Source organism: Pseudophryne corroboree, chromosome 10 (assembly GCF_028390025.1).
Source record: "Pseudophryne corroboree isolate aPseCor3 chromosome 10, aPseCor3.hap2, whole genome shotgun sequence".
Taxonomy (NCBI): Eukaryota; Metazoa; Chordata; class Amphibia; order Anura; family Myobatrachidae; genus Pseudophryne; species Pseudophryne corroboree.
In genome coordinates this window covers 138774545-138796494 of record NC_086453.1, presented here as the reverse complement: position 1 = coordinate 138796494, position 21950 = coordinate 138774545, and the positions used below count along the sequence as shown (strand labels likewise).

The following is a 21950-nucleotide window of genomic DNA, read 5'->3' as shown; positions in this document are numbered from 1 at the left end:
CTCTCAGGAAGCCCTGGGTGGGTCTCTCCTATCACTCCACCTTCTCTGCTAACTCCAGGGGGGTTTCAGTTTTGGTGCGGAAGTCGGTTAATTTCCACTTGGTTCATAGCCAAATTGACCAATATGGCAGATATGTATTTCTTAGGGCCTATGTTAACCGTACACTTTTACACATACTTGCTGTCTACGTCCCTCCCCCCTACAATAATGAGGTACTCAGGCAGGCGATGTCGTTTCTTGCTACTTCTCCCTCGGCTCCGGTCCTTTGCATCGGTGACTTCAATAATGTTTTGGATAAAGTCTTAGATAGATGGACTGAGCTTCCCCCTTCCCTACCCTCTGCCTCCCCGTCCCCCACTCTGTTCGCAAGGTTGATTTCCGAGCTTGGACTCCTGGATATTTGGAGGTTGAGACACCCTAATCAACTCCAATACTCCTGCCACTCGGCCAGCTTTCACTCGTTTTCGAGAATAGACTTGGCCCTCGTCTCCCCTGATCTCACTGCTAGAATACTGGATGCCCAGTACCTTCAGAGAGGAATCTCGGATCACTCACCTGTGCTGGTGGTCCTGGATTCTGTTCCTCCCCGTGGGGCTAAGCTCTGGAAGTTGAATCCCTTCTGGTTGACCTTGTTAACTGACCACGAGGCCTTGCTTAACGAATGGAGTGATTTTGGGGTTCATAATGCGTCCTGTTCTGATCCACTGGTTAAACATGACGCATTTAAAGCTTCACTAAGGGGCTCCTTCATACGACAAATAGCGAATGTCAAGAAATCTAGTAGAGAAGAGGAGATGCGCCTGGAGCTTGCCTGTTCCCAATCCGAATCTACTTACCTCACTACTAGGACCCTTGATGATCGGGCAAGTTGGGATTTGGCCAGGAAAGCCTGGTCTGACCACTTGCTTGATAAATCAAAGCGCAAATTACTTTTCTCCCAGCACGCCCTGTATTCACAATCGGACACGGGGGGTAGTTACTTGGCATTTCTGGCTAGGGGAGAGAGAACGGGGGGTTCCATTCAGCAGATCTGTGATACTCAGGGCGAAATGGTATATGCCACTCCTGAAATGGCCCAGGTCTTCCAGTCCTTTTATTCCTCGCTATATGCCTCTAGAGTCGCCTATACCCCCACTCAACTACAGCAATATCTTTCAGACATTACCCTGCCACAACTATCTCAACAATCTGTAGATATTTTGGATGCTAATATTACCCCAGAGGAAGTTGAGGCTGCTATTGCCTCCTTCCCTAACAAAAAGGCCCCGGGTAGCGACGGTATACCGGTTGAAGTTTATAAACAATATCGTGCATACTTTGTCCCCTATCTTTTGACTCTCTTTAATACATTGCTGGAGGGCGCTCGTCTACCTCCCTCTATGTCTGAAGCTATTATCGTGGTGATCCTTAAACCGGGTAAAGACCCTACGGCCCCGGAATCCTACCGCCCGATCTCATTGCTACCTACTGATGTCAAAATTTTGGCCAAAATTCTGACTCAATAGTGTTATCACTTCGATCATACATGATGACCAGACAGGATTTATGCCAGGCAAGTCCACCCTCCAAAATTTGAGGCGACTGTTCTGTCACCTGCAGATGGGGGACCGCCCCGAGTCGGAGGCTGTGGTAGTTTCCTTGGATGCTGCCAAGGCCTTCGACTCTGTGGAGTGGGTGTATTTGTGGGAAGTACTTAGACGGTTTGCTTTTGGCCCCAAATTCATACGCTGGGTACAATTACTCTATTCCTCACCCGTGGCTCGGATATCTGTCAATGGCTATGTGACCTCCCCGTTTGCCTTGTCCCGTGGTACCAGACAGGGCTGCCCACTCTCCCCTGCCCTTTTTGCCCTGGCTGTAGAGCCATTGGCATGTTTCATCAGAGCGTCCCCTGATGTTAGGGGCATCACCATTGACGGACATGAGGATGTCATTGCATTATATGCCGATGACATGCTCTTGTTCCTCAGAGACCCTGATGCTTCCCTGACCTCCCTTCTGGGTATTGTTGATACATTTGGTCTCTACTCCGGCCTGACTATCAACTGGAATAAGTCTAATGTCTTTCCCATCTCTGGTATTCTTCCTGACCCGTTGCCAGATGTGTCCTCCTTGACCTGGACCCTTCGCTTTCAGTATCTTGGTGTCTGGATCACTCCTAATGTTAAGTCTTTTGTACATCAAAACATTGACCAGGTCACGATGGATCTGAAGCGACGGGTTCATGTATGGAAGAAGCTTCCCCTTACTGTCACGGGTCGCATTAACCTTATTAAGATGGTGATGCAACCGAAGTATCTTTATTTATTGCAGCACTCTCCTACTTATATCCCCAAGAAAATATTCACTAATATTGATAGTGTACTTTCCTCCTTTGTTTGGGGCGACAAAACGCCTAGGGTTGCCCTGAGAGCTCTGGTTAAGGCTAAATCGGATGGAGGCTTGGGCTTTCCCAATCTCCGGGCTTATTATATAGCTGCTCAGCTTGCACACATGTCTAATTGGATTCTCAACAGGGATAGTCTCACATTTGAGAGATTCTTTGCCGAGTGTGTGGGGTCTCATTTCTCCCCTCTCCAGTTTCTTCTTTCTGCCTCTTCTACTGCTGGTCTTCCTCCTTTGCTACGACAATCGCTACTTGTGTGGCGTCAGGCTCACTCCTATTACTCATGGCAGGGCACAGACTCTGACACGCCACTCTGGTTCAATCCAAGATATAGGGAGTTGTTGCAACTCTCACAGGACAACATATGGATTGGGGCAGGCCTTACCACAGTCTTGCAACTATTTGATAATGGTGTTCTCAAGTCTTTCGCACAACTGAAGGAGGAGCTTGAAATATCCAATAGATCCTTTTATCGCTATCTACAGCTCCGCCACGCGGTGCAGGCACAGTTTGGGGCCTCACCCCCGCCCATTTCTGACTCCCCGATTAAAGATATGGTTAGGAATTTAGGTGCAAGACACCAAGTTTCCATTCTATATAGTAGTCTGAATGCCCACACCTGTCCAAATATATTTGATCAACTTAAACTCAAATGGGAACAAGACATTGGCCCAATTGCAGACGACCAGTGGCTACAGGTGTTGAGCTCACTTAAATACTCCACTCAGTGTATCAAATATCAGCAGGTTTATTTTTATGTTCTGCATAGGACATACAGAACTCCAGTTTCTATGTATAAAGCAGGCCTACGGCCTGATAGTACCTGCCCCAGATGTGGTGCCCCTGAATCTACTTTTTGGCACCTATTATGGCTGTGCCCCACTGTGTATGCCTTTTGGGCAGCAGTTTGGGCGAACGTTCTGCTCACTGAACCTACGCTCCCCCCCCTCTCTCCTACTATATGTATGTTTGCGCTAGACTTAGAGGAATCCTACTGCCCTGCACTATACAAATATGTTCTTTGCCTGACTACCTTAGCTAAGGTAATTATAGCGCGTAACTGGTTTGCTACTTCTTCCCCTAATGTGTACAACTGGCGAGCCCTAGTAAATGAGGTGTCAGGACACGAGAGGTTTACACATAGATCTAGAGGGACCCTACCCCATTACTTTAGCAAGTGGGATAGGTGGAATACCTCCCGTCTGGCTACAGCTGGAGCAATATTCTCTGACTGATTGAGGCTTCGTATTTGAATTTACAATGTTGCCGTGACGCTTATTCCATGTGACACTGTGACACAGATGGTATTAATTACTGTATTTTTTCTGCAATGTGTGTTTTTTTTTTTTTCTTTTTTCTTTCTCTTCTCTTTCTTTCTCCCTCTGTTTTGATTGTTGTTCTGGTTTTGTTCTGCATTTAATGTTGTTGTTTTTTTTTTTTTTACCTTGTCCCTGTGCAAAACTCTAATAAAAAATTACACAAGTAAAAAAAAAAAACACAATAAAACTGCACTCGACTAGTAAATAGATGTGTGTATATATACCAATGCACAGCCAGAAACTGGATGGATATATCAGAATACTTATACTATATATTCTGGTAGAGAGACATTTGTTCTTAACGAACGCAGTCTTAAAATGACATGTAGAATACTTAAGCGACTGTAGAATCTCAGCGCTGAGCAAGCAGGCGGATTTACAGAAGGAGACTTAGCCCTGCAGTACCGGAGACCAGATGCAGCTACTTGTAAAAGATGGCGCCAAAATCTCAGCCAGGGAGAAGAGAGATGCAGCTCCAGGGAGGGAACACCAGCAGTAGATGGCGCCCGGAGCTGGGGGGGAGGGGCTACAGGTCAGCGCCTTATCCCCTATACTGGTCCTCACCACCGGGTACTGTGGAGCCGATGTAAAATGGATTTTTGTAAAATCTGACCTGTGCTACCTGCCCTGGTGGATATAGTGGGGTCCCTTTGGAGTACAGTGTCCACTCCAGCGGTGCGGGCCGTCTCCTGGGACCGCGACCGGAACGCGATTTACCAGCGGGTCCTGCCTGGGGGAACCTCTTACCTCCTCACTGATGTGCAGCCACGCAATTCTGGAGCGCGTCAGCGGTTGTGTGCCTGTGGACCAGTGATCCTCCGTTGCAGGTACCGGGAACCGGCCGCGGGAGTATGCAGCGCTGCTTGGGAAGTGATGGAGCCGCAGCACAACATGTCATAATAACATACAAGGGACGCAGCACTTTCAAGTCTTCTAAAGCTCTTTTCAGGGATGCCTAGCGCAGCCCCCCCCCCCCCCCCCGTTAAGTGACAAGCTATGCAGGCGCCAATTTACACTGAGCTCCTGTTCACGGAGGCAGGGTTATCGAGGAGGCCATGCAATGCATCCTGGGAACAGTCAAAGCTTTAGACTGTTGGTGCCTCAGATCAAGATCCAACTCTACACCCCGATGTATTCCCTATGGAACCCAGTGTACCCCACTGTAGAATTTTTTTTTTGTGTAAAACTATAAAAATAAAATAAGAAAGCTTATGGCTGCTAAAAACCAGCAGCCCATTGACCATGGTCTGGCTCCTGCCGCACCAAACAAAAAACCAATTTGTCTGAGCTAGGAGACGGGGTTATATGGATGGGCCTAAATATATGGTGTCTAAATTTCACCTTAACGAAGAAATTGTAGTCCCAGCTTTCCAGGTACCGGGCCTTTCTGCGGGAGATGCATCGCTGGACGTGGTCCGTGCCTTAAGGATCTACGTGGATCGTACCAGTCCCATCAGAAAGAAAGATTCTCTCTTCTTTCTCTACGGATTTCACAAGAGGATGGCCTGCTGATAAGCAGACACTGGCGAGGTGTCTTCGGATGACTATTTCAGAAGCCTATCCTCACGCTGATCTCCCTGTTCCGGTTAATGTCTCTGCTCACTCTATATAGTCAAAATCGCAAGAAAAGTAAGTGCAGATCGCAAGGTGAAAGTCACCTTGCAATCCCGATTCGCGGTCCCGCCAGGTCGGCATCGCAAGAAAAGCCAGACTGTGCAGGCAAGTCAATCCTTGCCAGATTGAAGTACACCAATTTATTAGAAGAGAAAGACTAAAAAAAAAAAAAAAAAAAAAAAATAGAAGAGAAAAGACCTTTTGGGAGCACTCTTAAGATTCAATTATGAAAAAAATATAATAAACAAATCTTGTGTGTACTGGCGAGTCCTTTAAAACTTAAAGTTTATTATATTAAAATATTGACCCTAGGTATAAACTTTTTAAAATCTTGATTTACCTAATTAATAAGGATCAAGATATAGTGGTGAAAATATAGTTCAGGATGCTCAATCCACAATTAATTGTGTGCTAACCATAGATTGGTGTACTATCTAGTTCATCTCATATAAGCCAAAATCGTAAGCACACATAGTCCATATCTCAACAAAAGTTAGTCAAAATCGGTGGTGCTGGGCTCCGGGGAGTTCAACCTTGAACTCCCTGCAGCCCAGATAGCACAGATTTTGACTAACTTTTCTTGAGATATGGACTGTGTGCTTACGATTTTGGCTTATGTGAGATTTTGGCTTATGTGAGATGTCATTGACATGTGAGATGAACTAGATAGTACACCGATCTAGCAAGGATTGACTTGCCTGTACAGTCTATCTTTTCTTGCGATGCTGACCTGGCAGGACCGCGCATCGGGATCGCAAGGTGACTTTCACCTTGCGATCTGCACTAACTTTTCTTGAGATTTTAACTATATAGTCAAAATCGAAAGAAAATATCTCACCGTGTGTACACACCCTAAGTTTCAAATAATCATCTCCTGGCGACGTTGCGGAATTTGTAGTCCTCCGTATCTTTACTCTGGAGGACTACAGGAAGAAACACTATGGGTAAATTTACTCAGTTGGGCATTCTATTTAAGATGGGATGTTGTCCAGAGAAAACCAATCAGATTCTACTTCTCATTTATCTAGCACCTTCTAGAATATAATACCTGGAATCTGACTGGTTGCTATGGGCAACATCCAATCTTAATAGAAATCCCACCTCCGTAAACTTACCCCTAATAGAGAACAAATGGGACCATAGCAATGTATTAAAACAGATATGCCCCATTTATTTGTGCTTCTGTATACATACAATTGCCACTTTATCTCCTGAAGAATTATTTAAAAATAAGAATTTACTTACCGATAATTCTATTTCTCGTAGTCCGTAGTGGATGCTGGGGACTCCGTAAGGACCATGGGGAATAGCGGCTCCGCAGGAGACTGGGCACAAAAGTAAAGCTTTAGAACTACCTGGTGTGCACTGGCTCCTCCCCCCATGACCCTCCTCCAAGCATCAGTTAGGATACTGTGCCCGGACGAGCGTACACAATAAGGAAGGATTTTGAATCCCGGGTAAGACTCATACCAGCCACACCAATCACACCGTATAACTTGTGATCTAAACCCAGTTAACAGCATGATAACAGAGGAGCCTCTAGAAAAGATGGCTCACTACAGCAATAACCCGATTTTTGGTAACAATAACTATGTACCAGTATTGCAGACAATCCGCACTTGGGATGGGCGCCCAGCATCCACTACGGACTACGAGAAATAGAATTATCGGTAAGTAAATTCTTATTTTCTCTGACGTCCTAGTGGATGCTGGGGACTCCGTAAAGACCATGGGGATTATACCAAAGCTCCCAAACGGACGGGAGAGTGCGGATGACTCTGCAGCACCAAATGAGAGAACTCCAGGTCCTCCTCAGCCAGGGTATCAAATTTGTAGAATTTTTACAAACGTATTTGCTCCTGACCAAGTAGCTGCTCGGCAAAGTTGTAAAGCAGAGACCCCTCGGGCAGCCGCCCAAGATGAGCCCACCTTCCTTGTGAAGTGGGCATTTACAGATTTTTGGCTGTGGCAGGCCTGCCACAGAATGTGCAAGCTGAATTGTACTACAAATCCAACGAGCAATAGTCTGCTTAGAAGCAGGAGCACCCAGCTTGTTGGGTGCATACAGGATAAACAGCGAGTCAGATTTTCTGACTCCAGCCGTCCTGGAAACATATTTTCAGGGCCCTGACAACGTCTAGCAACTTGGAGTCCTCCAAGTCCCTAGTAGCCGCAGGCACCACCATAGGTTGGTTCAGGTGAAACGCTGAAACCACCTTAGGGAGAAACTGAGGACGAGTCCTCAATTCCGCCCTGTCCGAATGGAAAATCAGAGAAGCTTTTACAGGATAAAGCCGCCAATTCTGACGCGCGCCTGGCCCAGGCCAGGGCCAACAGCATGACCACTTTCCATGTGAGATATTTTAACTCCACAGATTTAAGTGGTTCAAACCAATGTGACTTTTGAAACCCAAAAAACTACATTGAGATCCCAAGGTGCCACTGGAGGCACAAAAGGAGGCTGTATATGCAGTACCCCTTTTACAAACGTCTGAACTTCAGGGACTGAAGCTAGTTCTTTTTGGAAGAAAATTGACAGGGCCGAAATTTGAACCTTAATGGACCCCAATTTCAGGCCCATAGACAGTCCTGTTTGCAGGAAATGTAGTAATCGACCCAGTTGAATTTCCTCCGTCGGGCCTTACTGGCCTTGCACCACGCAACATATTTTCGCCAAATGCGGTGATAATGTTTTGCGGTTACATCCTTCCTGGCTTTGATCAGGATAGGGATGACTTCATCCGGAATGCCTTTTTCCTTCAGGATCCGGCGTTCAACCGCCATGCCGTCAAACGCAGCCGCGGTAAGTCTTGGAACAGACAGGGTCCTTGCTGGAGCAGGTCCCTTCTTAGAGGTAGAGGCCACGGATCCTCCGTGAGCATCTCTTGAAGTTCCGGTTACCAAGTCCTTCTTGGCCAATCCGGAGCCACTAATATAGTGCTTACTCCTCTCCATCTTATAATTCTCAGTACCTTGGGTATGAGAGGCAGAGGAGGGAACACATACACTGACTGGTACACCCATGGTGTTACCAGAGCGTCTACAGCTATTGCCTGAGGGTCCCTTGACCTGGCGCAATACCTGTCGAGTTTTTCCCAACGGTTTATAATAATGTGGAAGACTTCTGGGTGAAGTCCCCACTCTCCCGGGTGGAGGTCGTATCTGCTGAGGAAGTCTGCTTCCCAGTTGTCCACTCCCGGAATGAATACTGCTGACAGTGCTATCACATGATTTTCCGCCCAGCGAAGAATCCTTGCAGCTTCTGCCATTGCCCTCCTGCTTCTTGTGCCACCCGGTCTGTTTACGTGGGTGACTGCCGTGATGTTGTCCGACTGGATCAACCCCGGCTGACCTTGAAGCAGAGGTCTTGCTAAGCTTAGAGCATTGTAAATGGCCCTTAGCTTCAGGATATTTATGTGAAGTGATGTCTCCAGGCTTGACCATAAGCCCTGGAAATTCCTTCCCTGTGTGACTGCCCCCCAGCCTCGCAGGCTGGCATCCGTGGTCACCAGGACCCAGTCCTGAATGCCGAATCTGCGGCCCTCTAGAAGATGAGCACTCTGCAACCACCACAGGAGAGACACCCTTGTCCTTGGTGACAGGGTTATCCGCTGATGCATCTGAAGATGCGACCCGGACCATTTGTCCAGCAGGTCCCACTGGAAAGTTCTTGCGTGGAATCTGCCGAATGGGATTGCTTCGTAGGAAGCCACCATTTTTCCCAGAACCCTTTCATTGATGTACTGAGACTTGGCTCGGTTATAGGAGGTTCCCGACTAGCTCGGATAACTCCCTGACTTTCTCCTCCGGGAGAAACACCTTTTTCTGGACTGTGTCCAGGATCATCCCCTAGGAACAGAAGACGAGTCGTCGGAATCAGCTGCGATTTTGGAATATTGAGAATCCAATCGTGCTGCCGCAACACTACCTGAGATAGTGCTACACCGACCTCCAACTGTTCCCTGGATCTTACCCTTATCAGGGAATCGTCCAAGTAAGGGATAACTAAAATTCCCTTCCTTCGAAGGAGTATCATCATTTCGGCCATTACCTTGGTAAAGACCCGGGATGCCGTGGACCATCCATACGGCAGCGTCTGAACTGATAGTGACAGTTCTGTACCACAAACCTGAGGTACCCTTGGTGAGAAAGGTAAATTGGGACATGAAGGTAAGCATCCTTGATGTCCCGAGACATCATGTAGTCCCCTTCTTCCAGGTTCGCAATCACTGCTCTGAGTGACTCCATCTTGAATTTGAACCTCCGTATGTAAGTGTTCAAGATTTTTGATTTAGAATCGGTCTCACCGAGCCGTCCGGCTTCGGTACCACAACAGTGTGGAATAATACCCCGTTCCCTGTTGCAGGAGGGGTACCTTGATTATCACCTGCTGGGAATACAGCTTGTGAATGGCTTCCAAAACTGCCTCCCTGTCAGAAGGAGACATCGGTAAAGCCGACTTTAGGAAACGGCAAGGGGAAGACGTCTCGAATTCCAATTTGTACCCCTGAGATATCCCTTGAAGGATCCAGGGGTCCACTTGCGAGTGAGCCCACTGCGCGCTGAAATTCATTGAGACGGGCCCCCACCGTGCCTGATTCTGCTTGTAAAGCCCCAGCGTCATACTGAGGGCTTGGCAGAGGCGGGAGAGGGCTTCTGTTCCTGGGAACTGGCTGATTTCTGCAGCCTTTTTCCTCTCCCTCTGTCACGGGGCAGAAATGAGGAACCTTTTGCCCGCTTGCCCACGAAAAGACTGCGCCTGATAATACGGCGTCTTCTTATGTTGAGAGGCGACCTGGGGTACAAACGTGGATTTCCCAGCTGTTGCCATGGCCACCAGGTCTGAAAGACCGACCCCAAATAACTCCTCCCTTTAATAAGGCAATACTTCCAAATGCCGTTTGGAATCCGCATCACCTGACCACTGTCGTGTCCATAACCCTCTACTGGCAGAAATGAACAACGCACTTAGACTTGATGCCAGTCGGCAAATATTCCGCTGTGCATCACGCATATATAGAAATGCATCTTTTAAATGTTCTATAGGCAATAATATACTGTCCCTATCTAGGGTATCAATATTTTCAGTCAGGGAATCCGACCACACCAACCCAGCACTGCACATCCAGGCTGAGGCGATTGCTGGTCGCAGTATAACACCAGTATGTGTGTAAATACATTTTAGGATACCCTCCTGCTTTCTATCAGCAGGATCCTTAAGGGCGGCCATCTCAGGAGAGGGTAGAGCCCTTGTTCTTACAAGCGTGTGAGCGCTTTATCCACCCTAGGGGATGTTTCCCAACGCACCCTAACCTCTGGCGGGAAAGGATATAATGCCAATAACATTTTAGAAATTATCAGTTGTTATCGGGGGAAACCCACGCATCATCACACACCTCATTTAATTTCTCAGATTCAGGAAAACTACAGGTAGTTTTTCCTCACCGAACATAATACCCCTTTTTGGTGGTACTCGTATTATCAGAAATGTGTAAAACATTTTTCATTGCCTCAATCATGTAACGTGTGGCCCTACTGGAAGTCACATTTGTCTCTTCACCGTCGACACTGGAGTCAGTATCCGTGTCGGCGTCTATATCTGCCATCTGAGGTAACGGGCGCTTTAGAGCCCCTGACGGCCTATGAGACGTCTGGACAGGCACAAGCTGAGTAGCCGGATGTCTCATGTCAACCACTGTCTTTTATACAGAGCTGACACTGTCATGTAATTCCTTCCAACAGTTCATCCACTCAGGTGTCGACCCCCTAGGGGGTGACATCACTATTACAGGCAATCTGCTCCGTCTCCACATCATTTTTCTCCTCATACATGTCGACACAAACGTACCGACACACAGCACACACACAGGGAATGCTCTGATAGAGGACAGGACCCCACTAGCCCTTTGGGGAGACAGAGGGAGAGTTTGCCAGCACACACCAGAGCGCTATATATATACAGGGATAACCTTATATAAGTGTTTTTCCCCTTATAGCTGCTGTATCTTTAATACTGCGCCTAATTAGTGCCCCCCTCTCTTTTTTAACCCTTTCTGTAGTGTAGTGACTGCAGGGGAGAGCCAGGGAGCTTCCCTCCAACGGAGCTGTGAGGGAAAATGGAGCCAGTGTGCTGAGGAGATAAGGCCGTCGAGAAGGGGGCGGAGCCCATCTCCCGTTTTTCTGTGAATTCTGGCAGGGGTTAAATTCATCCATATAGCCCAGGAGCTATATGTGATGCATTTTTTGCCATCCAAGGTGTTTTTATTGCGTCTCAGGGCGCCCCCCCCCCAGCGCCCTGCATCCTCAGTGACCGGAGTGTGAAGTGTGCTGAGAGCAATGGCGCACAGCTGCAGTGCTGTGCGCTACCTTGTTGAAGACAGGACGTCTTCTGCCGCCGATTTTCCGGACCTCTTCTGTCTTCTGGCTCTGTAAGGGGGCCGGCGGCGCGGCTCTGGGACCTATCCATGGCTGGGCCTGTGATCGGTCCCTCTGGAGCTAATGTCCAGTAGCCTAAAAAGCCCAATCCACTCTGCACGCAGGTGAGTTCGCTTCTTCTCCCCTTAGTCCCTCGATGCAGTGAGCCTGTTGCCAGCAGGTCTCACTGAACATAAAAAACCTAAAACTAAACTTTTCACTAAGCAGCTCAGGAGAGCCACCTAGTCTGCACCCTTCTCGTTCGGGCACAAAAATCTAACTGAGGCTTGGAGGAGGGTCATGGGGGGAGGAGCCAGTGCACACCAGGTAGTTCTAAAGCTTTACTTTTGTGCCCAGTCTCCTGCGGAGCCGCTATTCCCCATGGTCCTTACGGAGTCCCCAGCATCCACTAGGACGTCAGAGAAAAATACAACACGATTAGGCACTCACGTTTCCTTTCCACAGATCCACCATCTAGTTCATTAATGGGCAACAACCCCCTATATCATATATGCTCATTCCAAACTTTGTTGAATTTGAGTAAATTCATGCCCACTTTCTAATTACTGCTTATGTATTCTATATTGTGAAGTAGAGATTTGTTGCACATTAAATTATTAAACAGAGCATGATGTAATGATCGGTCCAGTGGTCCCAAAGAAGCGGACCTGATCATGTTTAGTTGTGGGTTATAACCCAAAACATCATCTGATGAAGTTGTGGATTATGTCACTACAAAATGCATCATTTACACTACTTTGAGGCTGCCTCACTCTCAGCCCAATTATCAAAAGCAGAAAATAAGGGATAAGCATCACAGCCCTGGGGCGCGAGAATAAATATTTATTCATCTAGTCCAGCTGTTCCCAACCCGTGGTATGCGTACCCCGGGGGAACGCGGCGGACTGGTCGGGGGTACTTTAAAACAATGCCGGGAGAAACCTCTCTTCAGTGTCCTCCTGGGGCGCATGCGCTGTTGCTCTTGGAGGACGCTGGGTCACGGAGCCACGGCTGGAGGAAGGAGCCCCCAGCGCATGCGCTGTTGCGCTTGGAGGATGCCTGGTCACGGAGCGGTGGCTGGAGGAAGGAGCCCCCGGCATCCCCACTAAAACATGTCCACTCCTGGATGGAAGACATCTTGCTGGATGTTTTTCCAGAATTCTATGCAAGTGCGCACAGACATAGGTCGGTGTTTTACCAGCTGCAGATAGATCATTTATTTTTGCTGTTGAGATTTGCAGTACCATCTATATATGCAACACGGATCCAGAAAGGATCCTTATGATAACAATAGTTATTTCCACTGGTGGCTAGGATAAATGTTATTTGCTGTCCTGTGTAGGATTTGATATTGTGCAGGTGTGCTATAATTTATTGCTATGAAGCTTTAGCCACTAGGAAATATCTGTTTGAGGACGTCTTAGATGTTATCTGAATTACATGATCTTTTTGATTACAGATACATATGATAAATGATGGCTTGGCAGGCTATGGTTATGTTATTAATGTATATTTACTGGGGAGTCTTTCCATATTCCTGTGGTTACTTTTGATATTAACCATTTCATAGAAAGGTGGGGATATATGAGACAAGGAGTTACTCAAATGAAAAGCCTAATCAAGGGGTGCGGGAGAGAAAAAAGGTTGGGAACCGCTGATCTAGTCTGTAAGAGCACAACATGTCTGTAAGTCCCTACAACTCCACAGAACCATTATATGCACCCATAGAAGGCACACTCTATGTAGAAGTCGGCTAGGAGACATTTCTAGGATAAATGGACTTAGCTAATGAAGTGCTATAGTACATATGGTTTGAGATTTAAACTCCAGAAAAATTACCCTTGTACCTCTTCAGAGAGCTGCTCTGTTTGGTGTGTGGTACCCGGTTCTGTGCCAGCCTCAATGGCCATGTGCAGCAGCCCTTGAAGATTATGCGGATGTTGTCCATCTCTCCCTTGTCCTCTGTCAGCCATAGCAATGTCTCACTGTAGACAACATGAAAAAATATTTTCTTAAGCAAAACACATGAACCATCAAGTTCCACAAAGCAAGATCAGTTTAATTCATAAACAGTATCAGAAATCCTGCCGTCCCTTTACTGCCAAGAGACAGGGTATCCAATACATGTTTCTATCTGATGGCTGTGCTTTCTAATAGTCTATCTGTAAGCAGCACTTGTAAAGAAAACTACAGACTGACAGCAGTAGCAAACTTAGATAGGCTACAACGAGTATACAAGGGTGATAGATGGCTCCTGAAAACAAAATGTACCTAAAACTTAAAGAGTTTATCCAGAAGCTTTTTCTTTAAATGTGTTCAATTTGCATAGAAAGTACTATTAAGGGGAGATTCAATTGTGTTTTTGGGCACCCAAAGTAATGGACATCCGTTGGAGTACTTTAACTGTTGCTCCGATTGGTGCACCCATTCAGAACAACTGAATTGCGGCCAGCAGGCACCAAACAAAACTTGAATTGCTCCTTAAGCTGCATGTACTCGAACACATTTCTTTTTTGCAGTAGCAGACAGTCCGATTTTTATGCAGGATTTCATGTTGCACTAAAGTTTAAATCCTGCAGTAGGCGGGCAAAGCACAAAAGTACCAACTTTTACAGGTTCAGTTCCCCATCTTCAAAATTCCAAAATATGGAATTTTTGAAGCGTGACTGAGGAAGTGACACCTTTGCTTTCTGATGGCTCAATGTACACAAACTTTGTTTCATGCACAAAATGATCTACAGTGGCTGCAGGCTGTGCAATGCACAGGTCCCTGAGTTAAAGGGGGACCTACACTGCACCCATATAACTATATTTACCTCTCAGCAGTCTCCAGAGTCCTGTGTCGGCCAGTGCTGCAGAGCAGAAATCACCAGGAAAATAGTGAGGCGGCTATTTTCCCGATTTGCGCATGCGCAGCAGAGATCTCTCGTTCTGAAAGCTCGGAATCGGATAAAAAGTGGCCATATCGCACTAGTGGATGGAAGCCTTTAGTCACAATGCAATGTGACTAGGACGCATGAGTGGACTGTGCTGATATGACATTTGTATATTGTGTGTGACAGAGCAGAAAATAAGAATTTACTCACCGGTAATTCTATTGCTCGTAGTGGATGCTGGGAACTCCGTAAGGACCATGGGGAATAGACGGGCTCCGAAGGAGACTGGGCACTCTAAAAGAAAGATTAGGTACTATCTGGTGTGCACTGGCTCTTCCCTCTATGCCCCTCCTCCAGACCTCAGTTAAGGAAACTGTGCCCGGAAGAGCTGACATTACAAGGAAAGGATTTGGAATCCCGGGTAAGACTCATACCAGCCACACCAATCACACCGTACAACTCGTGATAACTATACCCAGTTGACAGTATGAACAAAAAAAAACTGAGCCTTATTCAAAGATGGCTCATAACAATAACCCTTAAGTTAAGCAATAACTATATACATGTATTGCAGAGAGTCCGCATTTGGGATGGGCGCCCAGCATCCACTACGGACTACGAGAAATAGAATTACCGGTGAGTAAATTCTTATTTTCTCTGACGTCCTAGTGGATGCTGGGAACTCCCTAAGGACCATGGGGATTATACCAATGCTCCCAAACGGGCGGGAGAGTGCGGATGACTCTGCAGCACCGAATGAGCAAACTCAAGGTCCTCCTCAGCCAGGGTATCAAACTTATAGAATTTTGCAAATGTGTTTGAACCCGACCAAGTAGCAGCTCGGCAAAGCTGTAAAGCCGAGACCCCTCGGGCAGCCGCCCAAGAAGAGCCCACCTTCCGTGTGGAATGGGCTTTTACCGATTTAGGATGCGGCAGTCCAGCCGCAGAATGTGCCAGCTGAATCGTGCTACAGATCCAGCGAGCAATAGTCTGCTTTAAAGCAGGAGCACCCAGCTTGTTGGGTGCATGCAGGATAAATAGCGAGTCAGTTTTTCTGACTCTAGCCGTCCTGGAAACATAAATTTTCAGGGCCCGGACTACGTCCAGCAACTTGGAGTCCTCCAAGTCCCGAGTAGCCGCAGGCATCACAATAGGTTGGTTCAAATGAAACGCCGATACCACCTTTGGGAGAAATTGGGGACGAGTCCTCAATTCCGCCCTGTCCATATGGAAAATCAGATTTTACATGACAAAGCCGCCAATTCTGACACACGCCTAGCCGAAGATAAGGCCAACAGCATGACCACCTTCCACGTGAGATACTTTAGCTCCATGGTCTTAAGTGGCTCAAACCAATGTGATTTCAGGAAATCCAACACAACGTTGAGATCCCAAGGTGCCACTGGAGGCCCAAAAGGGGGCTGAATATGCAGCACTCCCTTAACAAACGTCTGAACTTCAGGCAGTGAAGCCAGTTCTTTTTGAAAGAAAATAGAGAGGGCCGAAATCTGGACCTTTATGGACCCCAATTTTAGGCCCATGACTGTAGGAAGTGCAGAAATCGACCCAGCTGGAATTCCTCTGTTGGGGCCTTCCTGGCCTCACACCAAGCAACATATTTTCGCCATATGCGGTGATAATGTTTTGCTGTCACATCCTTCCTAGCTTTTATCAGCGTAGGAATGACTTCATCTGGAATGCCCTTTTCCCTTAGGATCCGGCGTTCAACCGCCATGCCGTCAAACGCAGCCGCGGTAAGTTTTGGAACAGACAGGGCCCCTGCTGTAGCAGGTCCTGTCGGAGAGGCAGAGGCCATGGGCCCTCTGAGATCATTTCTTGTAGTTCTGGGTACCAAGCTCTTCTTGGCCAATCGGGAACGATGAGTATGGTTCTTACTCCTCTTTTCCTTATTATCCTCAGTACCTTGGGTATGAGAGGAAGAGGGGGGAACACATAAACCGAATGGTACACCCACGGTGTCACTAGTGCGTCCACAGCTATCGCCTGAGGGTCCCTTGACCTGGCGCAATATCTTTTTAGCTTTTTGTTGAGGCGGGACGCCATCATGTCCACCTGTGGCCGTTCCCAACGATTTACAATCAGTGTGAAGACTTCTGGATGAAGTCCCCACTCTCCCGGGTGGAGGTCGTGCCTGCTGAGGAAGTCTGCTTCCCAGTTGTCCACTCCCGGAATGAACACTGCTGACAGTGCTAGCACGTGATTCTCCGCCCATCGAAGAATCCTTGTGGCTTCTGCCATCGCCATCCTGCTTCTTGTGCCGCCCTGTCGGTTTACATGGGCGACTGCCGTGATGTTGTCTGACTGAATCAGCACCGGTTGGTTTTGAAGCAGGGGCTCTGCTTGACTCAGGGCATTGTAAATGGCCCTTAGTTCCAGTATATTTATGTGTAGGGAAGTCTCCTGACTTGACCACTGTCCTTGGAAGTTCCTTCCCCCTGAGTGACTGCCCCCCATCCTCGGAGGCTCGCATCCGTGGTCACCAGGACCCAGTCCTGTATGCCGAATCTGCGGCCCTCGAGTAGATGAGCACTCTGCAGCCACCACAGCAGAGACACCCTGGCCCTCGGGGACAGGGTGATCAACCGATGCATCTGAAGATGCGATCCGGACCATTTGTCCAACAGATCCCACTGAAAGATCCTTGCATGGAATCTGCCGAATGGAATTGCTTCGTAAGAAGCCACCATCTTTCCCAGGACCCGCGTGCATTGATGCACCGACACCTGTTTTGGTTTCAGGAGGTCCCTGACCAGAGATGACAATTCCTGGGCCTTCTCCCCGTAGAGAAACACCTTCTTCTGTTCTGTGTCCAGAATCATGCCCAAGAACAGCAGACGCGTCACAGGAATCAGCTGAGACTTTGGGATATTCAGAATCCAGCCGTGCTGTTGCAACACTTCCCGAGATAGTGCTACGCTGACTAACAACTGCTCCTTGGACCTTGCCTTTATAAGGAGATCGTCCAAGTACGGGATAATTATAACTCCCTTCTTTCGGAGGAGTATCATCATTTCTGCCATTACCTTGGTAAAAACCCTCGGTGCCGTGGACAGACCAAACGGCAACATCTGGAATTGGTAATGACAGTCCTGTACCACAAACCTGAGGTACTCCTGGTGAGGCGGGTAAATGGGGACATGCAGATAAGCATCCTTGATGTCCAGCGACACCATAAAATCCCCCTCTTCCAGGCTTGCAATAACCGCCCTGAGCGATTCCATTTTGAACTTGAACTTTCTTATATAAGTGTTCAAGGATTTTAAATTCAGAATGGGTCTCACCGAACAGTCTGGTTTCAGTACCACAAACATTGTGGAATAGTAACCCCGTCCCTGTTGAAGGAGGGGAACCTTGATTATCACCTGCTGGAGGTACAGCTTGTGAATTGCCGCCAGTACTACCTCCCTTTCCCTGGGAGCAGCTGGCAAGGCTGATTTGAGGTAACGGCGAGGGGGAGTCGCCTCGAACTCCAGCTTGTATCCCTGAGATACCACTTGTATAACCCAGAGATCCACCTGCGAGCGAACCCACTGGTCGCTGAAGTTCCGGAGACGCGCCCCCACCGCACCTGGCTCCACCTGTGGAGCCCCAGCGTCATGCGGTGGACTTAGTGGAAGCAGGGGAGGATTTTTGTTCCTGGAAACTGGCTGCCTGATGCAGCTTCTTTCCTCTACCCCTGCCTCTGGGCAGAAAGGATGCGCCTCTGACCCGCTTGCCTTTCTGAGGCCGAAAGGACTGTACTTGATAATACGGTGCTTTCTTAGGCTGTGAGGGAACCTGAGGTAAAAAAGTCGACTTCCCAGCTGTTGCTGTGGATACGAGGTCCGAGAGACCGTCCCCAAACAATTCCTCACCCTTATAAAGGCAAAACCTCCATGTGCCTTTTAGAATCAGCATCACCTGTCCACTGCCGAGTCCATAATACTCTCCTGGCAGAAACGGACATTGCATTAATTCTAGATGCCAGCCGGCAAATGTCCCTCTGTGCATCCCTCATATACAAGACGACGTCTTTTATATGCTCTATGGTTAGCAACATAGTATCCCTGTCGAGAGAATCAATGTTGTCTGACAGGGTATTAGACCATGCTGCTGCAGCACTACACATCCATGCTGAAGCAATTGCAGGTCTCAGTATAGTACCCGAGTGTGTATATACAGACTTCAGGATAGCCTCCTGCTTTCTATCTGCAGGCTCCTTTAGGGCGGCCGTATCCTGAGACGGCAGTACCACCTTTTTTGATAAGCGTGCGAGTGCCTTGTCCACCCTAGGGGATGTTTCCCAACGTAGCCTATCCGTTGCCGGGAAAGGGTACGCCATCAGTAGCCTCTTAGAGATCACTAGTTTCTTATCAGGGGAACACCACGCTTCTTCACACAATTCATTTAACTCATCAGATGGGGGAAAAGTCACTGGTAGCTTTTTCTCCCCAAACATAATACCCTTCTTGGTGGTAACCGGGTTAATGTCAGATATGTACTAAAACAAAACCACCAGGTCGGCGCACAGTACCAATGATGTTGATAAAAAAAAAAACAGTTTATTAACATAAAAACAATGACAGACTAGTTAAAAGACCACAACTATACATAGAACATATAACTGAGGTATTGTGAGCCTCTAATACAAACATATGGTGTATTAATATATGAAAGGGACGCTGAAATAAGGGAGAGCCCGTCTCTGTAGGATAGGATTAATCTCTCACATTAGTTCCATATCTAACAGTTCAAATGGAAATAAATACTGCAAGATGGTGTAATTAGCGTCTATGACCATATGAAAGTGTCCAGGTTTAAAATAAGAATTTACTTACCGATAATTCTATTTCTCATAGTCCGTAGTGGATGCTGGGGACTCCGAAAGGACCATGGGGAATAGCGGCTCCGCAGGAGACTGGGCACAAAAGTAAAAACCTTTAGGACTACCTGGTGTGCACTGGCTCCTCCCCCCTATGACCCTCCTCCAAGCCTCAGTTAGGATACTGTGCCCGGACGAGCGTATACAATAAGGAAGGATTTTGAATCCCGGGTAAGACTCATACCAGCCACACCAATCACACCGTACAACTTGTGATCTGAACCCAGTTAACAGCATGATAACAGAAGGAGCCTCTGAAAAGATGGCTCACAACAACAATAACCCGATTTTTGTAACAATAACTATGGCCCTCATTCCGAGTTGATCGGTCGCAAGGCGAATTTAGCAGAGTTACACACGCTAAGCCGCCGCCTACTGGGAGTGTATCTTAGCATCTTAAAATTGCGACCGATGTATTCGCAATATTGCGATCACAAACTACTTAGCAGTTTTAGAGTAGCTCCACACTTACTCTGCCTGTGCGATCAGTTCAGTGCTTGTCGTTCCTGGTTTGACGTCACAAACACACCCAGCGTTCGCCCAGACACTCCCCCGTTTCTCCAGCCACTCCTGCGTTTTTTCCGGAAACGGTAGCGTTTTCAACCACACGCCCATAAAACGCCATGTTTCCGCCCAGTAACACCCATTTCCTGTCAATCACATTACGATCGCCGGAGCGATGAAAAAGCCGTGAGTAAAAATACTATCTTCATTGTTAAATTACTTGGCGCAGTCGCAGTGCGAATATTGCGCATGCGTACTAAGCGGATTTTCATTGTGATGCGATGAAAAATACCGAGCGAACGACTCGGAATGAGGGCCTATGTACAAGTAATGCAGACAATCCGCACTTGGGATGGGCGCCCAGCATCCACTACGGACTATGAGAAATAGAATTATCGGTAAGTAAATTCTTATTTTCTCTAACGTCCTAGTGGATGCTGGAGACTCCGAAAGGACCATGGGGATTATACCAAAGCTCCCAAACGGGCGGGAGAGTGCGGATGATTCTGCAGCACCGAATGAGAGAACTCCAGGTCCTCCTCAGCCAGGGTATCAAATTTGTAGAATTTAGCAAACGTGTTTGCCCCTGACCAAGTAGCTGCTCGGCAAAGTTGTAAAGCCGAGACCCCTCGGGCAGCCGCCCAAGATGAGCCCACTTTCCGTGTGGAATGGGCTTTTACAGATTTTGGCTGTGGCAGGCCTGCCACAGAATGTGCAAGCTGAATTGTACTACAAATCCAACGAGCAATCGTCTGCTTAGAAGCAGGAGCACCCAGCTTGTTGGGTGCATACAGGATAAACAGCGAATCAGATTTTCTGACTCCAGCCGTCCTGGAAACATATTTTCAGGGCCCTGACTACGTCCAGCAACTTGGAATCCTCCAAGTCCCTAGTAGCCGCAGGCACCACAATAGGCTGGTTTAAGTGAAAAGCTGAAACCACCTTAGGGAGAAATTGAGGACGAGTCCTCAATTCTGCCCTGTCCGTATGAAAAATTAGGTAAGGGCTTTTATAGGATAAAGCCGCCAATTCTGAGACACGCCTGGCTGAAGCCAGGGCTAACAGCATTACCACTTTCCATGTGAGATATTTTAAGTCCACAGTGGTGAGTGGTGCAAACCAATGTGATTTTAGGAATCCCAAAACTACATTGAGATCCCAAGGTGCCACTGGAGGCACAAAAGGAGGCTGTATATGCAGTACTCCCTTGACAAACATCTGAACTTCAGGAACAGAAGCCAGTTCTTTTTGGAAGAATATTGACAGGGCCGAAATTTGAACCTTAATGGACCCCAATTTGAGGCCCATAGACAGTCCTGTTTGCAGGAAATGCAGGAAACGACCCAGTTGAAATTCCTCTGTAGGGGCCTTCCTGGCCTCGCACCACGCAACATATTTACGCCAAATACGGTGATAATGTTGTACGGTTACATCCTTCCTGGCTTTGATCAGGGTAGGGATGACTTCATCCGGAATGCCTTTTTCCTTCAGGATCCGGCGTTCAACCGCCATGCCGTCAAACGCAGCCGCGGTAAGTCTTGGAACAGACATGGTCCCTGCTGGAGCAGGTCCTTTCTTTGAGGTAGAGGCCACGGGTCTTCCGTGAGCATCTCTTGAATTTCCGGGTACCAAGTCCTTCTTGGCCAATCCGGAGCCACGAGTATAGTCTTTACTCCTCTCCTTCTTATGATTCTCAGTACTTTTGGTATGAGAGGAAGAGGAGGGAACACATACACTGACTGGTACACCCACGGTGTTACCAGAGCGTCCACAGCTATTGCCTGAGGGTCCCTTGACCTGGCGCAATATCTGTCCAGTTTTTTGTTGAGGCGGGACGCCATCATGTCCACCTTTGGTTTTTCCCAACGGTTCACAATCACGTGGAAGACTTCTGGGTGAAGTCCCCACTCCCCCGGGTGAAGATCGTGTCTGCTGAGGAAGTCTGCTTCCCAGTT

General features: G+C 47.7%; 1 protein-coding gene across 2 annotated transcripts in view; it reads right to left on the bottom strand.

Annotated features, from left to right (window-relative positions):
- HSPBP1 (HSPA (Hsp70) binding protein 1) overlaps positions 1-21950 on the bottom strand; it is a 163625-nt gene that overhangs the window by 130733 nt on the left and 10942 nt on the right. For both annotated transcript variants that reach the window (XM_063942814.1, XM_063942815.1), the window contains exon 2: positions 13581-13718. In XM_063942814.1, coding sequence (XP_063798884.1) covers positions 13581-13706 — 126 coding nt within the window. In that variant the 5' untranslated portion in view covers positions 13707-13718. The remainder of the gene's footprint in view (positions 1-13580; positions 13719-21950) is intronic.